The sequence below is a fragment of the Zingiber officinale genome, chromosome 2B (genome assembly GCF_018446385.1).
Source record: "Zingiber officinale cultivar Zhangliang chromosome 2B, Zo_v1.1, whole genome shotgun sequence".
Taxonomy (NCBI): Eukaryota; Viridiplantae; Streptophyta; class Magnoliopsida; order Zingiberales; family Zingiberaceae; genus Zingiber; species Zingiber officinale.
Window position 1 is genome coordinate 91374373 of NC_055989.1, and position 21447 is coordinate 91395819.

At 34.8% G+C, this 21447-nt stretch overlaps 2 protein-coding genes across 8 annotated transcripts; one reads left to right on the forward strand and one right to left on the reverse strand.

Annotated features, from left to right (window-relative positions):
* Positions 1–795: 795 nt before the first annotated feature.
* LOC122046337 (tubulin beta chain-like) lies at positions 796–3976 on the forward strand. Its single transcript, XM_042606976.1, has 3 exons — positions 796–1280; positions 2765–3034; positions 3121–3976. Exons 1-3 carry the CDS (start codon positions 887–889, stop codon positions 3792–3794), a joined length of 1338 nt encoding a protein of 445 aa, XP_042462910.1. The 5' UTR covers positions 796–886; the 3' UTR covers positions 3795–3976.
* Positions 3977–4103: 127 nt separating this feature from the next.
* LOC122046338 (thiosulfate/3-mercaptopyruvate sulfurtransferase 1, mitochondrial-like) lies at positions 4104–20674 on the reverse strand. Of its 7 annotated transcripts, none has more exons than XM_042606978.1 (13): positions 20587–20674; positions 20454–20523; positions 20040–20153; positions 17627–17686; positions 15889–15951; positions 13088–13212; positions 9991–10153; positions 8927–8986; positions 6323–6399; positions 5660–5741; positions 5116–5179; positions 4443–4510; positions 4104–4384 (listed from the first exon to the last, which is right to left on the reverse strand). In XM_042606978.1, the coding sequence occupies exons 3-13, from the start codon at positions 20106–20108 to the stop codon at positions 4280–4282; spliced, it is 936 nt and encodes a 311-aa protein (XP_042462912.1). In that variant the 5' UTR covers positions 20109–20153; positions 20454–20523; positions 20587–20674; the 3' UTR covers positions 4104–4279. The 7 variants fall into 7 exon arrangements, with proteins under 7 accessions (XP_042462912.1, XP_042462911.1, XP_042462918.1 ...); XM_042606977.1 differs by having other exon boundaries at positions 20415–20523; XM_042606984.1 differs by lacking the exon at positions 15889–15951 and having other exon boundaries at positions 20415–20523.
* Positions 20675–21447: the final 773 nt, after the last annotated feature.

Genomic DNA, 21447 nt, shown 5'->3' on the forward strand with positions numbered 1-21447 from the left:
GTCCTCATTTAGATAGCGATACAGTGAGCATGTTGTCCAGAACTCCGTGTTAGAATACTCAGTTAAAATGATAAATCTAAGACATTATCAGTGAATTATATTTAGTTTGATGTTGTTAATAACGTTGCAAAATAATTTATTTAGTTAATTTAAATTTATATATTAAAAACATTGCTATATTAAAAATACTATTAATTAAAATCATCTCAAAATGTTACTTTTTTGTTTTTAATATTCTATATATACTAATTTTAATTAGATTGAAGTAATAAAATGAAAAATTGAGAAAAGGACGATTGAGATGGTAATTTTTACCCAATAATATTCGCACGTCGCATTTATGGAAATATTTAAAGTATAAAAAACACAATTAAATTTGCAGGTGGAATGCAACGTTCCACCGGACACGCGACAGCTCATCAGTTTTGACACAGGATTAGGTTTCCCGAACCGGACAACGCCGTTCGGCTCTTAAATGCGATAAACTTTTATTAAAAGCGCCGGCGGAGGACGACAACCGCCCGTCGCTTTCTTGGCCCCACCGCAACTCGTCCACGTGACAACAGCTCACCTCTCCCCACCCCCAATCGATACTAGCTCCCATACAACTTCTCCAACGACCGTCCCGTCCACCGTACGATCCTTATCCAGTTCGCGTCTCCGCCGTAGATTGCCCGCGGGAGCTGTGTGCATTCCTCTATGGACCCCTCGGCCTGATATTCAAAAGTTGGGAGTGGTAAGGTTACTACGGTGAGGAGATCGGAATAACCCTACTATAAAAGGGCGTCCCAGATCTGAGACCCTCACTCGCTCCTCTCTCTCTTTCCGCCTCCCTGTCTTGCCGGCGATTCGGAACCCTCGTGTTTTTGAAAGCGGAGGAGCGAGGATGAGAGAGATCCTTCACATCCAGGGCGGGCAGTGCGGGAACCAGATCGGGGCCAAGTTCTGGGAGGTGATCTGCGACGAGCACGGGATCGACGGGACTGGGAAGTACAATGGCGATTCGGACCTCCAGCTCGAGAGGATCAACGTATATTACAATGAGGCCAGCGGCGGGCGGTACGTTCCGCGAGCGGTGCTCATGGATCTGGAGCCGGGAACTATGGATTCCGTCCGATCTGGGCCTTTTGGCCAGGTTTTTAGGCCGGATAACTTCGTCTTCGGCCAGTCTGGGGCTGGTAACAACTGGGCCAAGGGGCACTACACGGAGGGTGCTGAGCTCATCGACTCGGTGCTTGATGTGGTCAGGAAGGAGGCAGAGAACTGTGACTGCTTGCAGGGTAAGACGTTTCTCGTTCAAAATAGGCTTTAATTCTTCGCGGATCTGTGCAATTTCATGGGTTTTCTGATGGTGGTGAAAGTTGAGCTAAATTTGATAGATCTAGGGTTATCCTTTATTCTTTAAACATCATTGACGTAGATCTGTCCTCTCTTCTTACAACACTGCGAATTTCATGCAAATATATTAAAAACACCTTGCAAGCATATGGGTTCTATTTTTTTTTTTTTTTTTTTTTGGCATCATAAGGATCTGATCCTTCAATTTCTATCAAAAGAGCGTCGTGTTTTTTGTTTTGTTAGGATTTGTCTGTCGAGTAGGGTTTCGGTTCAGAGACAATTGTATCCCTCGTATGATATTTTCCCAAATTTTAGTTGTTTATTATGTCTATCCATGTTGGTTATCACATGGTAGGTTTGCAGAATGGTACACATGATTAATGAATGTGGTGAGTTATATCTATTCTTAATTGTGGCTCTCATGGCGGGGCACATAAAGCTTTAGAGGCTTCATCTTAACAGATCACATGATCTTTTTTGATTTTGATAACGATCTTTGACTTCTTTAAGAGAGGGTTTAGGTGAAGTTCTCAATCCTTACATGTTAATTTCTGTTGACAGCCATGATGTGAGCTCAATCCTATTTCATCTGTAGTTTAAATTACCAAATTAAACTTGATTTTAGTTTGTAAGTTCCTATGCTATGATTTACAAAATAATACAGTTCTATTTGGCTATGAAACCAGTCCTAAATTTCATTGAAATCTTTGGTTTCGAACTGTAACCTTGAGAGATAAAGTATAGTTTGTAGTGCATCAGGCTTCCATATCTGACAAATTTACCTTTTTCTATGAACTGTAATTTGTAAGTTCCTGTGCTATGATTTACAAAATAACACAGTTTTATTGAGTTATGAAATCAGTCCTAAATTCATTGAAATATTTGGTTCTAAACAAATTATAATGTTGTGAGATAAAATATAGGTTTTAGCACATCAGGCTTCCATATCTGATAAATCGACCTTTTTCTGTAGATCACATTAGCATACATAGCACCTACCTGCGTTTGTTTTGTCCAAGATTCCTATGTCCTGTCCAACAAAGGGGTGTGAATATAAATAGACTTTTGTTCCTTCAATTTTTTTATTAATATATTTTTTTGTTTTGAGTTCAATAAGAGTTGGTTATTCAAAGGTAATGGGGAAATAACAGCCAAAGTGGAGATATGTTGCACAAACAAATTTAATATAAATGCTTTTGCTTGGCTGCTCATTAAAGTTTGACATCATCTTGCTTTATCATGATATCATTTGTTTGATTTTCCAATCTCAGATGCAGAAAAGGTATACAGTGGCCTCTTTCAAGATCCATTAGTTGTTGTGAATATCTGATGTTTATTTTTTCCCTTTTCTAGTTAATTTCATTGATCTTTACACTGTTGATTTTTTTTTTTTTTGCTTTAACCTGTTTCTTTCCTTACGGTGTAGGGTTCCAGGTGTGCCACTCTTTGGGAGGAGGCACTGGGTCAGGCATGGGAACCCTTCTCATCTCAAAGATCAGAGAGGAATATCCAGATAGAATGATGCTCACCTTCTCAGTTTTCCCCTCTCCCAAGGTCTCTGATACAGTTGTGGAGCCATACAATGCTACCCTGTCGGTTCATCAACTTGTTGAGAATGCTGATGAATGTATGGTACTTGACAATGAAGCGCTGTATGACATCTGTTTCCGCACCTTGAAACTTTCAAATCCCACATGTGAGTCTATTGCTTCCCTCCTTGTCTCTGCACTGCACTTGTTTGATGTTACATGACTAGTTATGTTTTTTTATCCTACATGCCAGTTGGTGATCTCAATCACTTGATCTCTGCTACAATGAGTGGTGTCACTTGCTGTCTTCGCTTCCCTGGACAGCTCAATTCTGACCTGCGGAAGCTTGCAGTCAACCTCATCCCTTTTCCCCGCCTGCATTTCTTCATGGTTGGGTTTGCACCCCTTACCTCAAGGGGTTCGCAACAATACCGGGCTCTCACTGTACCTGAACTAACCCAGCAAATGTGGGATGCCAAGAATATGATGTGTGCTGCTGATCCCCGCCATGGCCGATACTTAACTGCTTCAGCCATGTTCCGTGGTAAGATGAGCACGAAGGAAGTTGATGAGCAGATGCTCAATGTGCAGAACAAGAACTCGTCCTACTTTGTGGAGTGGATACCAAACAACGTGAAGTCAAGTGTGTGTGACATTCCACCCAAGGGGCTCAAGATGGCTTCAACTTTCATTGGCAACTCGACCTCCATCCAAGAGATGTTCAGGAGGGTGAGCGAGCAATTCACTGCCATGTTCAGGAGGAAAGCTTTCTTGCATTGGTACACTGGAGAGGGTATGGATGAGATGGAATTCACAGAGGCTGAGAGCAACATGAATGACCTGGTGGCTGAGTACCAGCAGTACCAGGATGCAACAGCAGAGGAAGAAGAGTACGAGGACGAGGGAGCAGAGGAGGAAGAAGTCTGAGTAATTCCTCCTTGTATTTTGAAATATGGGTTTGCTTTTTTTATTTCTGCTTGGCTTGTCGTGGATTTGGTTTCTGTTGTTAGACATATGCTCTATATGTTTGTCGTGGCCATGAATTGAATGTGATATGTTGAGACTTTGGAGCCTTTTGACTCTAATTATGGGTCCTCGTTGAGATTAAATCTTTTGTTCCGTCTTTCATAATAGTAGAATTTTGATATCAAATAATTCTGGTTCTCCACTCACTTTTTAAGGTTTGCCTTTGCAATAGTTAGCAATTCGAAGATCACAGATGCCCCCTAGTAGGCATTTATATGCAACTTCCTGCATCATGATTCAAAGCACAAGAGCAATGCATTTGGCTTGAGTGGCAGCCATCGTGACACGATACAGAAACCAATTCACAGGACGAACTCAAGACATAAGTTTGTCTCTGATACATTCATGGATGAACCATGTAATTTGTTGGCAGAACCACTGGCAAGTCAATCAGTAGCAAGAGTATGAATCGGATTTCCCGGTTGAGTTGCCCATTCAGTCCATGATCCATCATAAACTGGAACATCCAGCTTTCCAAGGCGATGAAGACCCTGAAGAGGCATTCATCAGTTAACCAATTTCCGATAGGGGCACATGAAGAAATCTTACCACGCATAGTATGCAGGCAGTCATCCCACTTCCGCAGGAGGCAACAATTGGGTTGTCCAAAGATACACCTACAAGTAGGAACAGAAAAAGTTGTAGCAAATTACAAAATACAAACCACAGGGGAAACCAACTCTTCGTCATCAAATCAAGTAGTGTATTGAGTACTATGCAAAACTATACGACAAGTAATATTCAAGTTAATTAAATTATTTACAAATGTTTTCTTTAACTTTTCCTATATTCTTATTATATCTTCCACTTTGATTGATCATCTCTTGTAACTATAAAATCTAATGGTCATCTTTAAATATGTCACCTCAACTATTAGAATTACACCTAATAAATGTATATATCCATCAAAGCATTTTTCATATATATTATGCTATTTTTTTTAGCATCTAAACATTCTAATACATAGCTTTGTGATAAATTCTATCCTTAATATCCCTTGTCGAATGATAAATTCCAGATACCTAAAACTTAGATTACATTTTCATACTAAAATTACATCACATATACAGATTCATAGCATAATCGTGTGAAGCCTTATCAAGTTTCCGGCCTTTTTCAGATAAGGAAAGTTTAACAATCGACACAAATTTATATTGGAAGCATGATTGGTCACACTAGAGCATTTGGATAAAGAGGCTTTTCATGTAAAAGAGGCTGTCACCTGCTTGTAAAAACTTTTTATGAAGCTCATCTTCAGACAAAAGCAGGCTTGAACTATCAACCATCTGCTCATAAACAGAATAATTACATTAGAACACCACAAACTCTTTATCAACAAGCATACGTGTGTAGGATTCAGTGCTACAGCTTTATATTAAAGCATCTCGATTCTGCAACACCACTTTTGACATTTTAGGATTTGAGGAAGTAAACAAAAAATGTAATTTAATTTGAATTACTGTAAAGTGTATGTATGTGCGTGAAACCTAATCTTGCTTGTCTTCTTCTCCATAATTCTCAAACTCATTGCAATTTATAAGTATGAAAAATACTAACCTTAACTGTCTTAGTCTCCAGTCTCAATCATATTGCATTTTCCCATATATTTCATTTGAGTTCTTACATGAACTAAAGTCGAAGTCGATGATGTATGCCATGGATCAAAGTAACAAGCATTGGGTACATGTTATATTAAACATACATTGGAGACTCTGAAAGGTGTAAATAGCGAGCCACCTCATTCAATTGTTTTTAGTATACATTACCTCTGTGAATGGAACACATTTACTTTCTGGAATATGACCACTTTTGATTCCCTCCCGAGGCTCAGGAGCTACACCATCAAACCTGCATATGGACACAAATCTTTAATAATGAAGTGTTCTCATCCCAAGTTCTTTGGATTATGGGAACCTCAACTATGACAAAAGAGATAGACTGAGAAATATTTTGAAACTAAAGTACAAAAAATAGGTAATAAAATATAAGAAGAAATTTATTGAAAGTTGTTGAGGACCTGAAAACCTAAGCAAGTGCATCATATCTCAGACAATAATGAATTTTTAAGGAGATTATTCATTTGTTAACTCAAATGAACTTTTAGCAAGTGCATCATCTAAGCAAGTCTACTTACCACAAGTATGACCCTCCTAATTATGTTTTTTTTTTTTTTGTTTTTAAGATGAACAGATTTCTTTGGTTTGCAGAACTTGTAGCTTTATCAAACACAATTTGACTTGAAATTTTCCAGTAGCAAATGCAATTTTCCGGTGTACTAAACTATACATATAAAATATGGCTTTGATTCTAATGTGCGAAGAAAGGATTTAAAAATTCAACATGTCACCATGAAGGTAGCAAAAAACCATTTTTGAACCAGTAAACATGGTATTTTCTACAAGATATTGAAGCCAACTCTTGGATATTACCTGCCCTTTGATCGAGCATCTAGAAGTTGATGGGTTTTGTCAGTCATATTTTGTTTGACCTGAAACATAGATAATCTCTGTTCTAAACGGTTATCAGCCACAAATGAACAAGGGAAATCTATCATTAGGAAACTATTATGACAAGAATTGTACCAACTTGCCCACAATAAATATTCTTGTATCATGGCAATTTATTCATTGTGTCCTTTGTATGAGACACAAATAAAATTGGAAATATATCCATAAAGTAGGTGAAAATTTCAGAATCCACTATTTGATGCAAGGTTCTAAGGACCTAACACTAAATAGATCAGGATCTATATGTGAATACACCAAACTCAAGGATTTTTAAATTTACAATGACAATAAGATAATACATATAAATGTGAAGGGGGCTACCTCAAGGATAACCCTAATATTTTTCCCATGTTAACATGGTATTCAAGTGAGGACGATCTCCTCAACCATCGATACAACCAAATCTTGACCATGTTGCATGTTGCATGTGAACCAATCCACTTATACCGATGTTATTGATTGGAACGAAACTGTTTCGATCTTATACCGATGTTTCGATGCATGGTGCCAGTAATGAATTGGAGTTGAAGAAGGAAATGAATCATAGGAGGAGACATTGTGTGTGCTGAGTATGGTTTTAAATCTTGTACCATGTGGAACGAAACCGTCGAAACATATCATTCTGCTAAATTATCAAAACTCAACATCACTTAACACATATAGTGTCTCCTTCCTTTGCTTCATTTTCTTCCTCCTTCAACCTTCATTCTATCACCGACACCATGCATTAGAGCGTTGACACAATACTGGAGTGGTATCTTTCAGGTCAAAGACCGAAACTACGACACGACTCGAGATTTTGAACTTTGGCGCTGAGTGGCATCAAGTTACATTGATTTATTAGAATGATATATTTCGACCGTTTCGCTCAATCCAGTACGAAATTTCAAACCATGATCTATATAATCAAGCATGACCTATTCTTTCCTAGGCATCTAAGGATCGAGTCTTAGCTTCGACGAATTAACGAATGAATTTCATTTAATGAGCGGTTGCACCTAAGAACGCTGGGTTGATGAGCCACTCGCTACGAGTGCTTCCCGATTTACCCTTGGCTGGTAGGAAACTTCCGTTGGTCAGGTCGGTCACCCAGGATTAATCGACGTAAGTTGTATACCTGGTGCCAACTTATTTTAAAGCATGACCTATTCTTGTCCCACCTCTTCTTCAACACATATGACAAGATCTTTACAAGAGTATGCCTATTATTGAATGAGCTATTGACTAAGGCTTTGTTTCCTATAAAGGAAGGATAAAATTAAAGAAAAAATCTCGTTTCCTATAAGTTTTCCATCCAAATGTCAATTGTTTTAGTCAAGAAGCTTTCAGTGAAACATGAAAGTCAAAAAGAAAAAATATGCTTGTGATAATTAACTTACGCTTCATTTGTTCATAATTATTTGTCATCCTCATTTTTAAGAACTTTAGTTCTTAAGTTTTGAATGTATCTTATAATTACTAAATGTTAACCACTTGCAAACACCTAACATCTCAAGAAAAGCAAGAGTTGTCGCCTTAAAAGTGCCAAACATTTGCATAACAGGTTACATAGGACACAAATGTTCATTGTCAGTATTTCAGTTTAGGTGGTAATTGACCTCTAAAAGATTGATTGGAGCAGCTATTGGATAAACAATTTTTGTTTAATTATCTCAATCTTTCTACAAAAATCATTCAAATTTCACAATGCTACCGGTCATTTTGACAGGATTGGAAGCCTGTGTTCTAGCTTCAGATCTAGTATTCTGAGAGTTATCTCTTGGGCCTGACAAAGGAATCTAAAGGTGTGTTTCCTATAAAGAAACAACAATTTAAGTTTGTCTTTCACATGCAATGGAATTCACATATCCAACTTTAAAAAATATATATTTTTTTTCAAATCTATTTTTGATTGATATTTTTAATAAATTAAAGTTTTAAAATTAAGCTTCCTCCCTCTTTTCTTCCTTCTAAGAAACCAGTCCGATGGAAAACTTTACTTCTTTTCTTCCCTCTAAGGAAACTAAACTCATGAAAATATTTCCTAATCATTTGTCCGATGAATTCTTCCCCCCAATTTTCATTTTCCCCTGATCTTAGTGGGAACTAGGGCCTATGGATTATAGAATTTATTTTTTCAGCCAACAAATGGTTAAGCATACCAAAAAATTGCCAAGGTCTAAGAAGTGTAGGTTGGTTGAAATTCAGACCTTTAGCAAAAAGTCTCGTTTCTCTCCTGCTAGAAATTTCAAATAGATTGATCAATAGATAGATAAGAGAGAGGAGACAAAAAATGAGTGTGACCTGGTAAAAACATGATGATCTAATTCACCTCCATAACCTGTAAACACACCCTGTAATTGGGAGAAGAGGAGTGAAGTATGATTGAGAGCTCGATTTGGCTACATGGATCTTATCTAAAATCAAAGTTTTCATATCTTAAAAAAGTGAAAGAATGCTTGCAAGTTATGTTGACTTTGACATTTGAATAATGCTAATGTTCATATTGAAAATGATTTTTGTTCCAGAAGTGAGAAGTATCCAAACCTGTTCTATTCCCCAAATCATCTGAGGCCGAAAGTTTGTTTTAAATGTGGCAGGCCCAACCTATGAGTGATAGAAGCAGCATAAAATTATCCACTGCCATAACAAGAGAAACAGAGAAAAAATTGTACGATAAGTAAAACCCATATGATGGCACCAAGTTCTTCAAGATGACAAACATAGAAGCATCTGAGATGAATGCTTTAACTTGGAACCCCAATCTCACAAATAAAAAATCTAATTCTTCTAGTGCAAAAGGAAGGCATATTTAAATTAATCATTTCTTTCATTGAATCATTGTTCTATAAGATCAATGTCAAATCCTAAATGAATAACAAGCAACTACAAAATAAGTTTAGAGCATTGTAAATGATATTTGAATGGCTATAAAATGCTAGTAATTTGCATCTCTGAATCTTGCTTTCAGAAGCGTACCAGGAATAGTTTCAGAGTGCCTGTAAAATACTAATATCTGCACATCCCTCTTGTTTTCAAATACTAGTACTTTACTGCTCTTCACATCCCTCCCACTTTCATATATCCAAACAACAAAAAAAGTTCAACCTCAACGACCCCCTAGAGCTGACCCCACAGGAATGGAGAGAGGTAAATTCAGGCACACAGGCAGGAGGCACATGGTGGGGTGAATTCCAGGTTATGAGTTCATGTGAGATTCGACCCCTAGCTATTACACCAAAAATGTCATGTGCCACCATTTGCACTACACCTTGGGGGCAAAAAACACTTCTCTTTGTAATTGTCTTACTATCTTTTTTTTGTGTGTATTAGGAAACAGAATCCCATCATTCTGTTATTATGTTTTTGATCACTTATTTAGATAAAGACCAACATGACAAAAAAAATTCCAAGTTTTCATTTCCCTTATCGACATTTAACAATTCATAATCCAAGGGTACAAAAGGTGCAAGATGAAATTGAAGTCAATTACACATCTTCAATAGTCTGTATCTTAAGAATGAATATAGGACAAAATAAATAAAAAACCCCTGGTCTATCAGTTGATCTTAAAATATAAAATTGGCATGTAGATGAAATATGAAACTTACATATTGACCATGATATATGCTTTTAATAGCTTTACGGACTGCAGTAGCTCTCAGAGTAACATTTTCAGGTGTGGTTGCTTCAACTTCATATCCAGCTTTAAGCCAATGTGGCAAACCTCCATTCAACACCCAAACCTTATTGTGCCCAAAAATTTGGAACGTCCTATTTACGTATTATCATTTCAGAAAGGTGAATTATTTGATAATTGAAAGAGAAACCATAATTTAAATAGTAACAATATCAACAAACAGAATATAGAGTCCTTAAATTATATAGTAAAATTTAAATGGATCCTTCCTTACATTCAAATCTCCTATACATGGAAAAGGATAATGTATTCATATATTTCCTGCAACAGTTAGGTGATGATTTCAACTCTTAATCAACCATCTCTGTTTTATTCACACTTTTCTACTCATGAAAAATATGGACATGATCCAGATTCAATGATTTTCAATAAGAGAACTTCCTCAAAACAAAATTTCCTAAATGAGAAATTTTAAATCGGCCAAGAGCAATGAAAAAATCATTTGGGGTTCATACACTAAGGCTTCATTAGTTTGCTATAAAAAAGTTATTTATATAAAATGTATTTTGAAAAAATAATTAAGGAAAATAAATATTTTTCTTTTGCTTAGAGTTGATAGCTGGAAAATATTTTCTATATTTACCACACAATAGTGAAAATATTTTTCTCTTCTCCAAGTTAGGTTAATTGGGTGAGCCAAGGCGAGTCACATGAGTTGATTGAGACAGGTGGGTCACATGCCTAATCAGCCAACACGGACTGTCCAGCAATCCCAATGTTCCTGGTCTACCCAACCAACACAACTTGGCCTACTCAATCTGACCACCCGGCTTGCTTGAACTGCCTATCCTGCTCAAAGAATTCAGCTTGGCTAAATCAACCAACCCTCTTAGATTAACCGGTCTACTCAGCCGTTCAAATTGATAACATTACACTTGCTAAAAATAAAATGAGACCATATTTATCTTTCTAATTAAACTCCCAATAACTCATGTATTTTCATATTTGTCATATAGTAGTTTAGGGTTATTAAGATGGTTTTGTAAAAACATCTTCATGGTGTGCATTACTCAAAATCAGATATGAGACCATATTGTGTTCCTTGGACTCGTAGGAAGTAATATCTGCTTTCCTTTTTATCATACAAGCAGTGTAGGGTCACCAATGGCTTTGCAAAATACCTTGATGAGCTTGTGTTGTCCTATGACGAAAGCATATATTAATTCCTGGGAGTTCAAGAAGGTTTGATTTTATGGTTTGGCAAGTGCAGAGCCATCAATGTATTTTCACAATCACACTTTAATGACCCTATACTATTTATTCAACAACTTAATATGGATATGAATTCACCCTAAGAGTCTAGAAAGCATAAACATACTCTTATCTTAGGTTGCCAAAGTGCAAGGCCATGATATTTTTTTGTAAAAAAAAAACTTAATGGCCATGCACTACTCATATGATAAAAATGAAAATATTTATGAGTTTTGGTAGACTAAGGAATAGAAATATGATCTTATTTTAATTCTTTGGCAAGTGCAAGGGCACCAAGCTGTTTTTGTAAACCATTTTAATGGCCTAACATTAGTCATTTTGCCAAAAAAAAAAAAAAAACTACTAGCACCTTCTTGGGAGCCTCAAGTAGACTATTCCAGTCTTTTCTAGTGGACAATAATCATTCTTCAAAAATGAATATCAAAGCGTTTTGAAATAAAAACACACTGATGGTACTTATTAACACATTTTAACCCCAAAAAGAAAAATTGTTTTGCAGTTCTTGCTCTCAGGAATTATGGTATATTTGTTTGTCCAAAATATTAAGTTTTGGCCCTCCAAAAAAAATCAAAAAAAAGTGTTAATTCTATGTATTTGGAGGTATTTTGAGAAAGTGGTGCATGATTTAGGAAAATACAAAATGAGGTATGTAATTTGGAAAAAATAAAAACTTCTATGCATTATTTAGGGAATTTGTCTATTATAATTTTAGACTATACGATCTATAATATTAGCAAATCCACTAACTAATCCTCGGAACTAATAATAAGGTGACAAGTTTACTAGTTGATGAAATGATAATTAATCCCTATGGGTTTTGTACTCTCATGGAACAACAAATTAGGCTATGAATATGGTAGCTTGATCTTTACAATACAGCATCATCATCTCCTTTTTGATTCTTCTATCTTATTTTCAACTATTGTTAGTTAGAGTCACATCAATATATTCTTAGTTAGTAGAGCTTTTCTTTAATTATATTGTCGGCTAAACAAAGCACCTTATGAGTTAGATATATGCAGTTTGGAATTTACTTCTAGGTTCTTTGTAGTTTGTAGTATATTCTTTTGTATTTTGATGATGGCACCTGCAGAAGTGAATGATATAAATATCTTTTGTAAGTTGGATTTCTAAAAGATACCAAGCAAGTGCCCAAGAGATTGTAACATTGTTAATGCAGGAGCATGCCAAGCTGCCACTGACCATGGAGATCAACTTGGGTTGTGAAAGTAAGCCTTGAATATCCATCCAACTTACCAGTATGGTCAAATGGATGTTGAATTTAGTCTCAATGGAAGAAAAATGGTATATGAATGTAATTTTAATTACTTGTCAATCACCCTAATCCACAAGGCAAAATTATATAATCCCGACTTGAAATTATAGTCCATGCAAGCATGCAGCATGCCAACAGTCTAGGAAGCATTCATCCTGCACTATCAACTATCAACTATCAACTAAACTACACGGTCTGATCATTTTGATAACCATTGTAGATACAAATTTAATATTTAATACAACTATAGCATTGTAGCATATCCACATGCAACTGAATTACTGGAATGGGAAGGATAACAAGAATATTTTGTAATATAAATACAGATAAGTGCCACTATCTTGATAAGGAAAGCAAAGGGAAAGACAGATTATTTTAAACTACACCTAAATTATCTTAACCTTGACTAAGTCAACTTGAAACATTAGAAAACACATTCCAACAAGAACATTATTGGAACTTATGAGCAATGAAGCACAAATTAAAGAGTTTACAATTGAAAATCACATTCCAAACGTACCACCAGACACGAGGAGCACTAAATAGTCCTTTTCCATCATAAATAATGACACTATCCGTGTTTTGAATACCGAGAACAGAAACTGCAGCTGCAAAAGCTTCTTCCAATGGTAACATGTGCGGCAACTGATTCAAGTGGAATGCTTTAATATTTTTGGGAAAATAGTTCAAAAGGTCAGTGAGTAAGAAATAGAAGTATAGGAACCAGTTTGGGTAGCCTAAATACTATTAGTTAATCCAGTGCCTATTCTAAGAATACTACTGAATCAAAACACAGATATATCGATGTGGATCTTGAGTTAGACAAGACTGAATCTCATTTCTTATTTATTATCTCTACTAGATAAAAATGTGATCAAGGTGAGGATTATGGTTCCTTGTTCACTTAAATGTTTTAATCTGCAAAATAAAGGAAACAAGTGATCAGAATTAAGCCATGACCAGAACCACCAGAAGAAACAAGATATGGAACAAGCTGCTCACTCACATTTGCAAAACATGGCATACAAGATGTTAATGGCACAACAAGTATTGAAGCTATAAAAATCAAAGTCTGCTACTGAGTTAGATTCAAGTATTCAACAGGACTGAAAAATGTACCACGAATACTTGAGGGATTTTTTTTGACAGAGGAAAAGTGTGGTTAAACCTTCCTAAGGTATATAGAATATTTAGTACGTATCCAAATTCTTGAAAACTAACTAAAGCACTAAAACTTTGGTTCTTTGACCAGTCACATAGATATTTTGGACTGCAAGATCAAGGAAATAAGTGATCAAACTTGAACCATGACCCATTCAACCCACAACCAACAGAAGAAAAATGTGGGACAAGTTACTTAAACTCACATTTGGAAAAAAAAAAACGGTGTATGAGAAAACAGTGAATTTAGAAGTTAAAGACAGAACAAGTACTGAAACTATAAAAACCACAGTCAGCACCTAAGCGCAATTCAACAAACTTTAATGTGCCCCATCTACTAGTGGGCCTTTTTTGATAGGGGAGAAGGGTGATTAAAGCTTCTAAAGGTATATAGAAACTTACTATGTATCAAAATTCATGAACGCCTGATAAAGCACTAAAATTTTGGTTGATTGTCTATACCTACCAACACATTTCCAGATATCATTGGATTGAAAGAAATTATAACAATTTGATAAATCGAATAAGACAGCAACTTTCTGGCCTTAAAATGTAAAGGAATCTAGTGGGAATCTCTGGTAGTTTTTGGTAGTGCATACATCTTAATTATAGAAAGCTCCTAAAATAATCTCAAGTCTTACACAAGTAAATCACACCACCAATGATAGTACATTAATGCCACTATAAAATTCCTATTTATAAGGGAAAACATCACAAGGGAAGTAACCATAGCTATCAAGCATTCCTGGACAATGACCCAATACAAGCTTAGCAGTCAGAATGATTATCAACTCATTTAACTCCATGTTTATCTAGAAACCACTTAAACCTATATAATCTAAATGACTCTTTAAATCTAAAATAAAAATAAGCAAAAATGATCAGATCAATCAAAGTGAAAGTGGTTTGACAGGTTGACACACTTCGGTTAACCTGACCATTTCATCCATAAAACCAATCGCATTGGCCAACAGACCAATTCTAAGTTTTCTAGCTGAATTGATTATGTTATCCTAGTCTAAGTTTTATAATGCAAGTCATCAAGCTTAACAAGTCTCAAACTTGTAGATTGTTTGATTAATCAAAATCTCATGAAGGAATTTGGAATTCCTGGAAGATAACAAATAATCCAGCCAGGAGACGTGCATGAAAATAGTGTAACATCAAAATGTGTCTATAATTTAGAAATTAATATTGCTAATTTATTTCCAAAAAAGTAAAACAAGAAAAGGAATGCAAAGTTTCAGGAACAAAGTAAAAAATATACGGGATTGTTTATGAAGCCTAATGGTCATGTAATTTTTTAATAGTATATGCATCAAAAGAGATGAACCAATTTTATGGGTTTGCTTTTCTTTTTTTCCAAAAATTCCCAAAGTTGAACCTAACCATAATTTTTGTTGCGGCATTCATTTTCCCCCCTGTTTCTAACTCCTTCAATTACTTCATGAAATAACTAGGAGATTTTGACCAAGATATCACTAGAAAACTATGAAAAACTTGACATCATTTCCCAAGTTAGATGCTCTTTAGATCCTATTTCATAGAATTAATTCGCCCAATCAATTGATTTCAATATATCACCAAATCTGCAAGTAGATCAACCTGATCTTTGATTGGGCTCCAGGTGCAAATGGATTGTTTCTGTTCTAAAAGGCTTATCTTGTTTGTTTATATTCTAATGGCTTCTAATATATGTCATTGTGGTGGCTAAACGTCTCTGAATTATAAGTGTGCCTCCTAGATTCAAAATTTTATTTGTGTACTTATTTAAACTTTTGTTTAATAAATTATTCATAATTACTTCCCTTATCCACTCTTGTATATCTACGTACTTTATGAAATTTAATAAATTTAAGCAGGTTTGCTACCTAGCCTGTCAGTTTTTTTTTAAATGAATATTTGATGCTTCTGCTAAAAAGAGGATCATTTCCTTTAGTTTATCCTATAATTAACCTGAACATAATCCAGTGATCCTTAAGAATCATAGATATGAAGGATATTGTGAAATACAATTTCATAAGTAAAAAAAACTTGAATAATCAAAAGAAAAACGGGGATAAATTTACATAGAGTTACCAACATGACCTGCATTCTCTAATATTATTCTATTAATGCAAATAATATAACAGTTAAAAAGCAGAGTGTAAGATATCTCACATCAGTTGTTGGGTCAGAAATTTGATCGATATCAAAGAAAACGGCACCCGGAATGTGAGCAACCTGAATCAAATACAGTGGTGGAATTTTGCAAACAAAAAAAATTGGGCTACAAAATTTGAAGGTGTAATGTTTGAGCTTACACTAGAAAGCTTGGCAACAGAAAAATTAATCCAAATTAATAATCTAGACTGAGATTGAAAAGTATTAATGAGAAAAGCCCAGCTATTGACATGAGCAGTTGATTGATCTCCAACTAATCTTTTTCTAGAACATGAAGATCCACAGCAAGGGAATAACTAAATACTAGGAAGATCATGCTTCACAGGATATAGAAGAAATGGTTAGGGAGGCCTAATTGATAATTACAACCTTTTACCTTTTCCACTATAATCCTATATAGATCATATAATCCTTCTGAGGTTTTCTAAATGGAAATTATTGCAAGAATTGAACACGTTCAGATCATTACAAGAATATCTGAATGCATATAAATGGGAATTATATCTTCCAAGTAAAGTGAAATGAAACATGACCCACCTTTTTTTCATTTGAAAAAAAAAAGGACTTTGAGAAAACTAGGTTAGTCCACCCAATCTCTATTTAAGAAGGTTCAAAATAACAAACAGTTGAGAAAGCTACAAATTGCAATTCAGAGACCACCAATCACCTGCTAAATTTGATGTATGCTATATGACTTTTACAAGTTTTTGATTGGTCGAAGTGAGGAACTTAGGTAACGCTCGAGTACCATTCATGTTTGATAGCAAAAATTCTTCATGGAAGATATATCTCATCATCCATAAATTGTACAAAAATGTGAAGCCAATCTGGTTCCATCTGGCTATTAAAATGAAGACCACTTTGGTATTGGTGCCCGCCAATAAAATCAACATAAAAGCAATTCTACATTGCATATTCTTTCTAGTGACATCAATGAGAAAATTGTCAAGTTAAACAGTGGCCCTTAATATTGAAACAAAAGAGAATTGAACCTAGGTACCCAATCTGTTATGGGAGACTGTATAAATATGTCCATTTATGTTACAACTAAATATGGCAAAACTTCACCCAAATCAGTTTTCTTGGTTCAACTGGCGAAAAATATCTTCCAAGGATGACAGCCATCTATGCTAGCTCTGATAGTTACTTTTTAAAACTAAATTGATAGCTGCAGAAATAGTTTGTAGAGTTCAGGCGTGGATAGATCTACTTTGTTGGATCAAGAAGAAAATTAGTATGGATATTGATAACTTTATTAAAATTGACTTAAGTGTTCCATTAGTCAACTAAGCTAGATGAAGAATCCACATGATCATCAAAAATAACAGCCACGTGCTTTGTTATCAGATGAGCGACAAAGACTAGATTCAATATTCTGCTTGGATTACTTGCTGTAACTGCACCACTTTAAAAGATCATTAGATTAGATTATTTAAATGGTGAAAAACCTACAGTCAATTAGTAAGAGGATCTTCCCCTTGTTTTCTGAGGAGAAGGATCTGCCTGCTTTTGTATCAGTCACCGGCAGAAATGGGTCTTAAAGTTAAATATCTTAAACCAGGCTATATATAATCTAATTTGCAGTTAAGGTTGATCTGACTTCATTTTCACTTTCACAAGTGCAGGGCCATTCATAAATAAACAATTAGGTTTGACTAGTAAACCAGAAGAAACAAGTCATAAAAAATGGCATGGCATGGCATGGTAACGGTTCAGTCATCAAAGCATTAAGTACCTGATATTCTTCAAGCGGATTCCGCTTCTCTTGAGGCATGTACCAGGAAGCATCCAATACCTAAAACAAGTTTTAAAAAAATAATTTAGGTGTTGCTTATCATTATTGTATTTCCATATTGTACATCAATCTTGGAAAAGGTACAATAAGTATTCATTACTTCACATTCCAGCTTGCTAATTACATAATAATTAAGAAGAGATAATTAAGAAGAGTAGATCACGAAATAAGGAATTATTGTGCTAAACTAGAAGGTTAAGTTGAATGGTTAATTGATTTATCCTATGTTTATATATGTTACTTCGAAACTCGAAATGTAACTTCCAAGTTTTAACTCAAATTGGTAAAAAACAGGCATAGAGCTAGGGGTGACAACAGTTGGCATCACCCATTTATACGACACAACCTGACCCACAATTTTGTGCATTTGAGTTTGAGCTAAACAAATTTGGGTCATAAAGAAATTGACCCACAAATAAACAAGTCTGGTTGAATCATAAGCATTTGTTTATAACCTATTTAAAAATATATAAATGTTTAATTATTTAAATTAGTTGTGACCTATACAACTTATTCATATATAATCTATCAATATATAATATATGAATATGTAAATTGTAGCATACAATGAAATAGATTATATTTTAAGTTTTTGTATAATAAAAATAGTATTTTGTATTTATAATTTTATACCGTTTGTTAAACATATAATATATGAATATGCAAATTGTAGCATATAATGAAATAGATTATATTTTAAGTTTTTGTATAATAAAAATAGTATTTTGTATTTATAATTTGTTACTGTTTGTTAAACAACATGCCCTACACCCCGTTTAATTATTTGGATCATCTTATAAACAGGTCATGTGTGGAACTGTGGATTATAGATTTTGATCTATTTGTTAAATGAGTTGCATTCAGATTGATATTAAGTGTGCCGTGTCAATGAGAGTGACTTGTCAACTGGAGTCGTCAGCCCTACATACAACTAAGTAATGACCTGAAGAGTTGTGCAATTAAAGGGCCCTAACAATTGGTTACAAAACTAGGTCAGAGAAAGAAAAAGGAAATCATTTTTCATCTTGCTACTACCATTTTGGTTTTGAATTATCCTACCTGGAGACCCCTATAATGAAACTTATGGCAGAGACAAACAGAGAGAAGGATGACCAGATACAATGACGGACTCCCTTGGCAAAGGTCCTGACAAGTGACAACATCTGAAGCAGTCTCTGATCCACTATCACAAATGATTATGGCCATGACCCAGGATATCCACCATGAGAAAAAGCTCCAAGCTAAAGTTTCCTCTGCTGACTTTCTTGACAGGTGGATGGATTTGCTCCTGCAATGTTGGCAATTGAGAATGCTACTGCCACTTCAAGTTCAGTACATGAGATATCTATGTGGCATGAGCCTTTTGTTGTATTTGTTCTAATTTTTGCATTGTGTTTCTATGACACTGGAAATTTTGGCAGTAATCTGTTAGATGCAGCCTTTAACTTTCTTCACAATGTAATTCTGAATCTTGGTTCACTAAATTTTTTTTTTTTTTAAAAAAAGGAATTATTGTAATGCTAACCCGTATTTATGTCGACTGGAGAAATTTAAAACAAATATATTTTATTTTCTAATTATTCTGATGAAAAAATATATAAATAAATCACACTTAGAAAATAAAATTCAAGAAATTCCATGGAGAAAGTGGAAAGCTGGTAATTATCTATTCTCCCATTAACCTCATAATCTTTGAATTTGCCCTCCACCATTTATGTCATTGCTTTAACACTTACAAAAAGGATGCAAGAAGATAAAACCCTAATGTTTTCTCATTGTAGTCTCTCTTGTGACTCCTGCTCCATAGCAACATTCTCTTTCTCTTCTGTCAATGGGTGGCTGAAGGAACCTAGGCAGCTACAATGAGGAAAGGACTAGTGTGAAATTGATATCCATAGGTTACCGAGATTATCATGAACAATATTTATAATAGTTAAAGATTATCATTTCTCCTACTTCATTTTGAATTTATTGTTCAAATTGGTACCCAAAATTTGTGTAAACCTCTCACAGTCATGCCTGCTGAGGGGATCCCAGTTTTATCCTTGGAGGGTTGAGTTTTTCTCAATCTTGCACTGAAAGGGCTGAAATCACTCTTTATAATGATGCCAATCGGCAATCACTATTTGTTCTCTGCATTGTTGATTGAGATATTGTGGCAAAGTCAAAGCAATGGTGGATTTAAAATCAGACATTATCATTATAACTCTTATCATCACTACAAATTATGACATGATTATGTCGAACACATATGGTTTAAAATATTTGGCGAAGGGTCAGTATTACCTCAACAAAGTCAGCTGGGCTAACCACAACCTGAACATTAAAAAAACAAAAGGAGTAAAAAGCGTGCCTTTATATCAGAATTTGCGAGATTAGAATGCAGCCATTCCGCAGAAACGATCGGTTCACGAGTCTCCATCGATTAAGCTTCAAACGTGAGGAACGTCAAAAACATCCAGCAGTTCTGCCGAACAAGAGGACAGCAGTCAAAGAGGATTACGAGGAGACAAAAGATAACAATTTGAGATCGCGAAATCATAAAGGGGAAATGTGCAATACTGTGCCAGAAAAAAAAAAAGAATCAATTTTGACCTAAACTTGCACGAGCAAAGCACGTACAGCATGCGATTGTTAACTGAAAACAGCAAATAACCAAGCATTTGAAGAAAAAATTGCTGCGCCCTTTGAAAATGTAACATTTAAAAAAAAAAAAAAAAAATCTTGCCTTCTAGATTCTGAAACTTGTAGGGAATCAGAAACCTACGGCTGAAAGGAGCAACGTCTAGAAAATCACTCGGAGTGGAAATGATGGGATTTGAAACCGCTTGGAAACTCTGTGTACGGCGTTCATTACAGTAGGAAATGATTGGAGGATAGAAATACCACGAGAGGCTTACGCGAATTGGTGCCCATCTTTCACCTCCCTCCACAAGCGACAACAGCAGGCACACCGCCAACGTTAGTTGCTCCTCCTATGTGTTTCCAACACTTTGTAGATAAATTTTTTATAGCAAAAATACAAAACCGCCCCTAGTTTTCGTTTCGATTAAAAAGGACCTTCTTTAAAAATATATATATATATATCATTATTTCAGCACTTTTTATAATAATTCTTTGTAAAATTACTATATAATTAGAAAAATCTCTAAATGAAACTTCAATTTAAAAAAAAAAATTCGTCAAAATCGTCCTTAAATTCCAAAATTTTTTGTAGAATCAATTTATTTCTGTAATTTTTAATCCAATATATATAAAATTGGGTATAAGAAAATTAAATATCACATCATAAATATTCAATTATCACATACTATTTAATATATATTTATATCCGTTAATATTTGAAATCAATTTTACAGTAATACAAATCTAAAATTCTTAAAAAATTATACAAGAACTTTCTTCTCAAGAATCCAAGAACTTATACAAGTCCAATAGTCCAAAAAGTAATACAAATTCAATACCTCCTTAAATTTATACAAGTTTTTTCAAAATAAACAATACATATATGAACTCATGTTTTTCCACAAACTATCTTCCCATCAAATCTTCTTTTCTTACATAAAAATATACAAACAAACCAGATCATTTCTAACAAAAAAGATAATTACTTAAATTATAAAATTAGAGTGATATTAGAGGTTGGTGATCGACTTGAATATCATATATATGTCTTGCTACTTACAAATAATGTAGCACGATAAATTTAAATGCATTTGTCATCAATCTGTTATTTTTTTGCACTTATTGTACATATACAA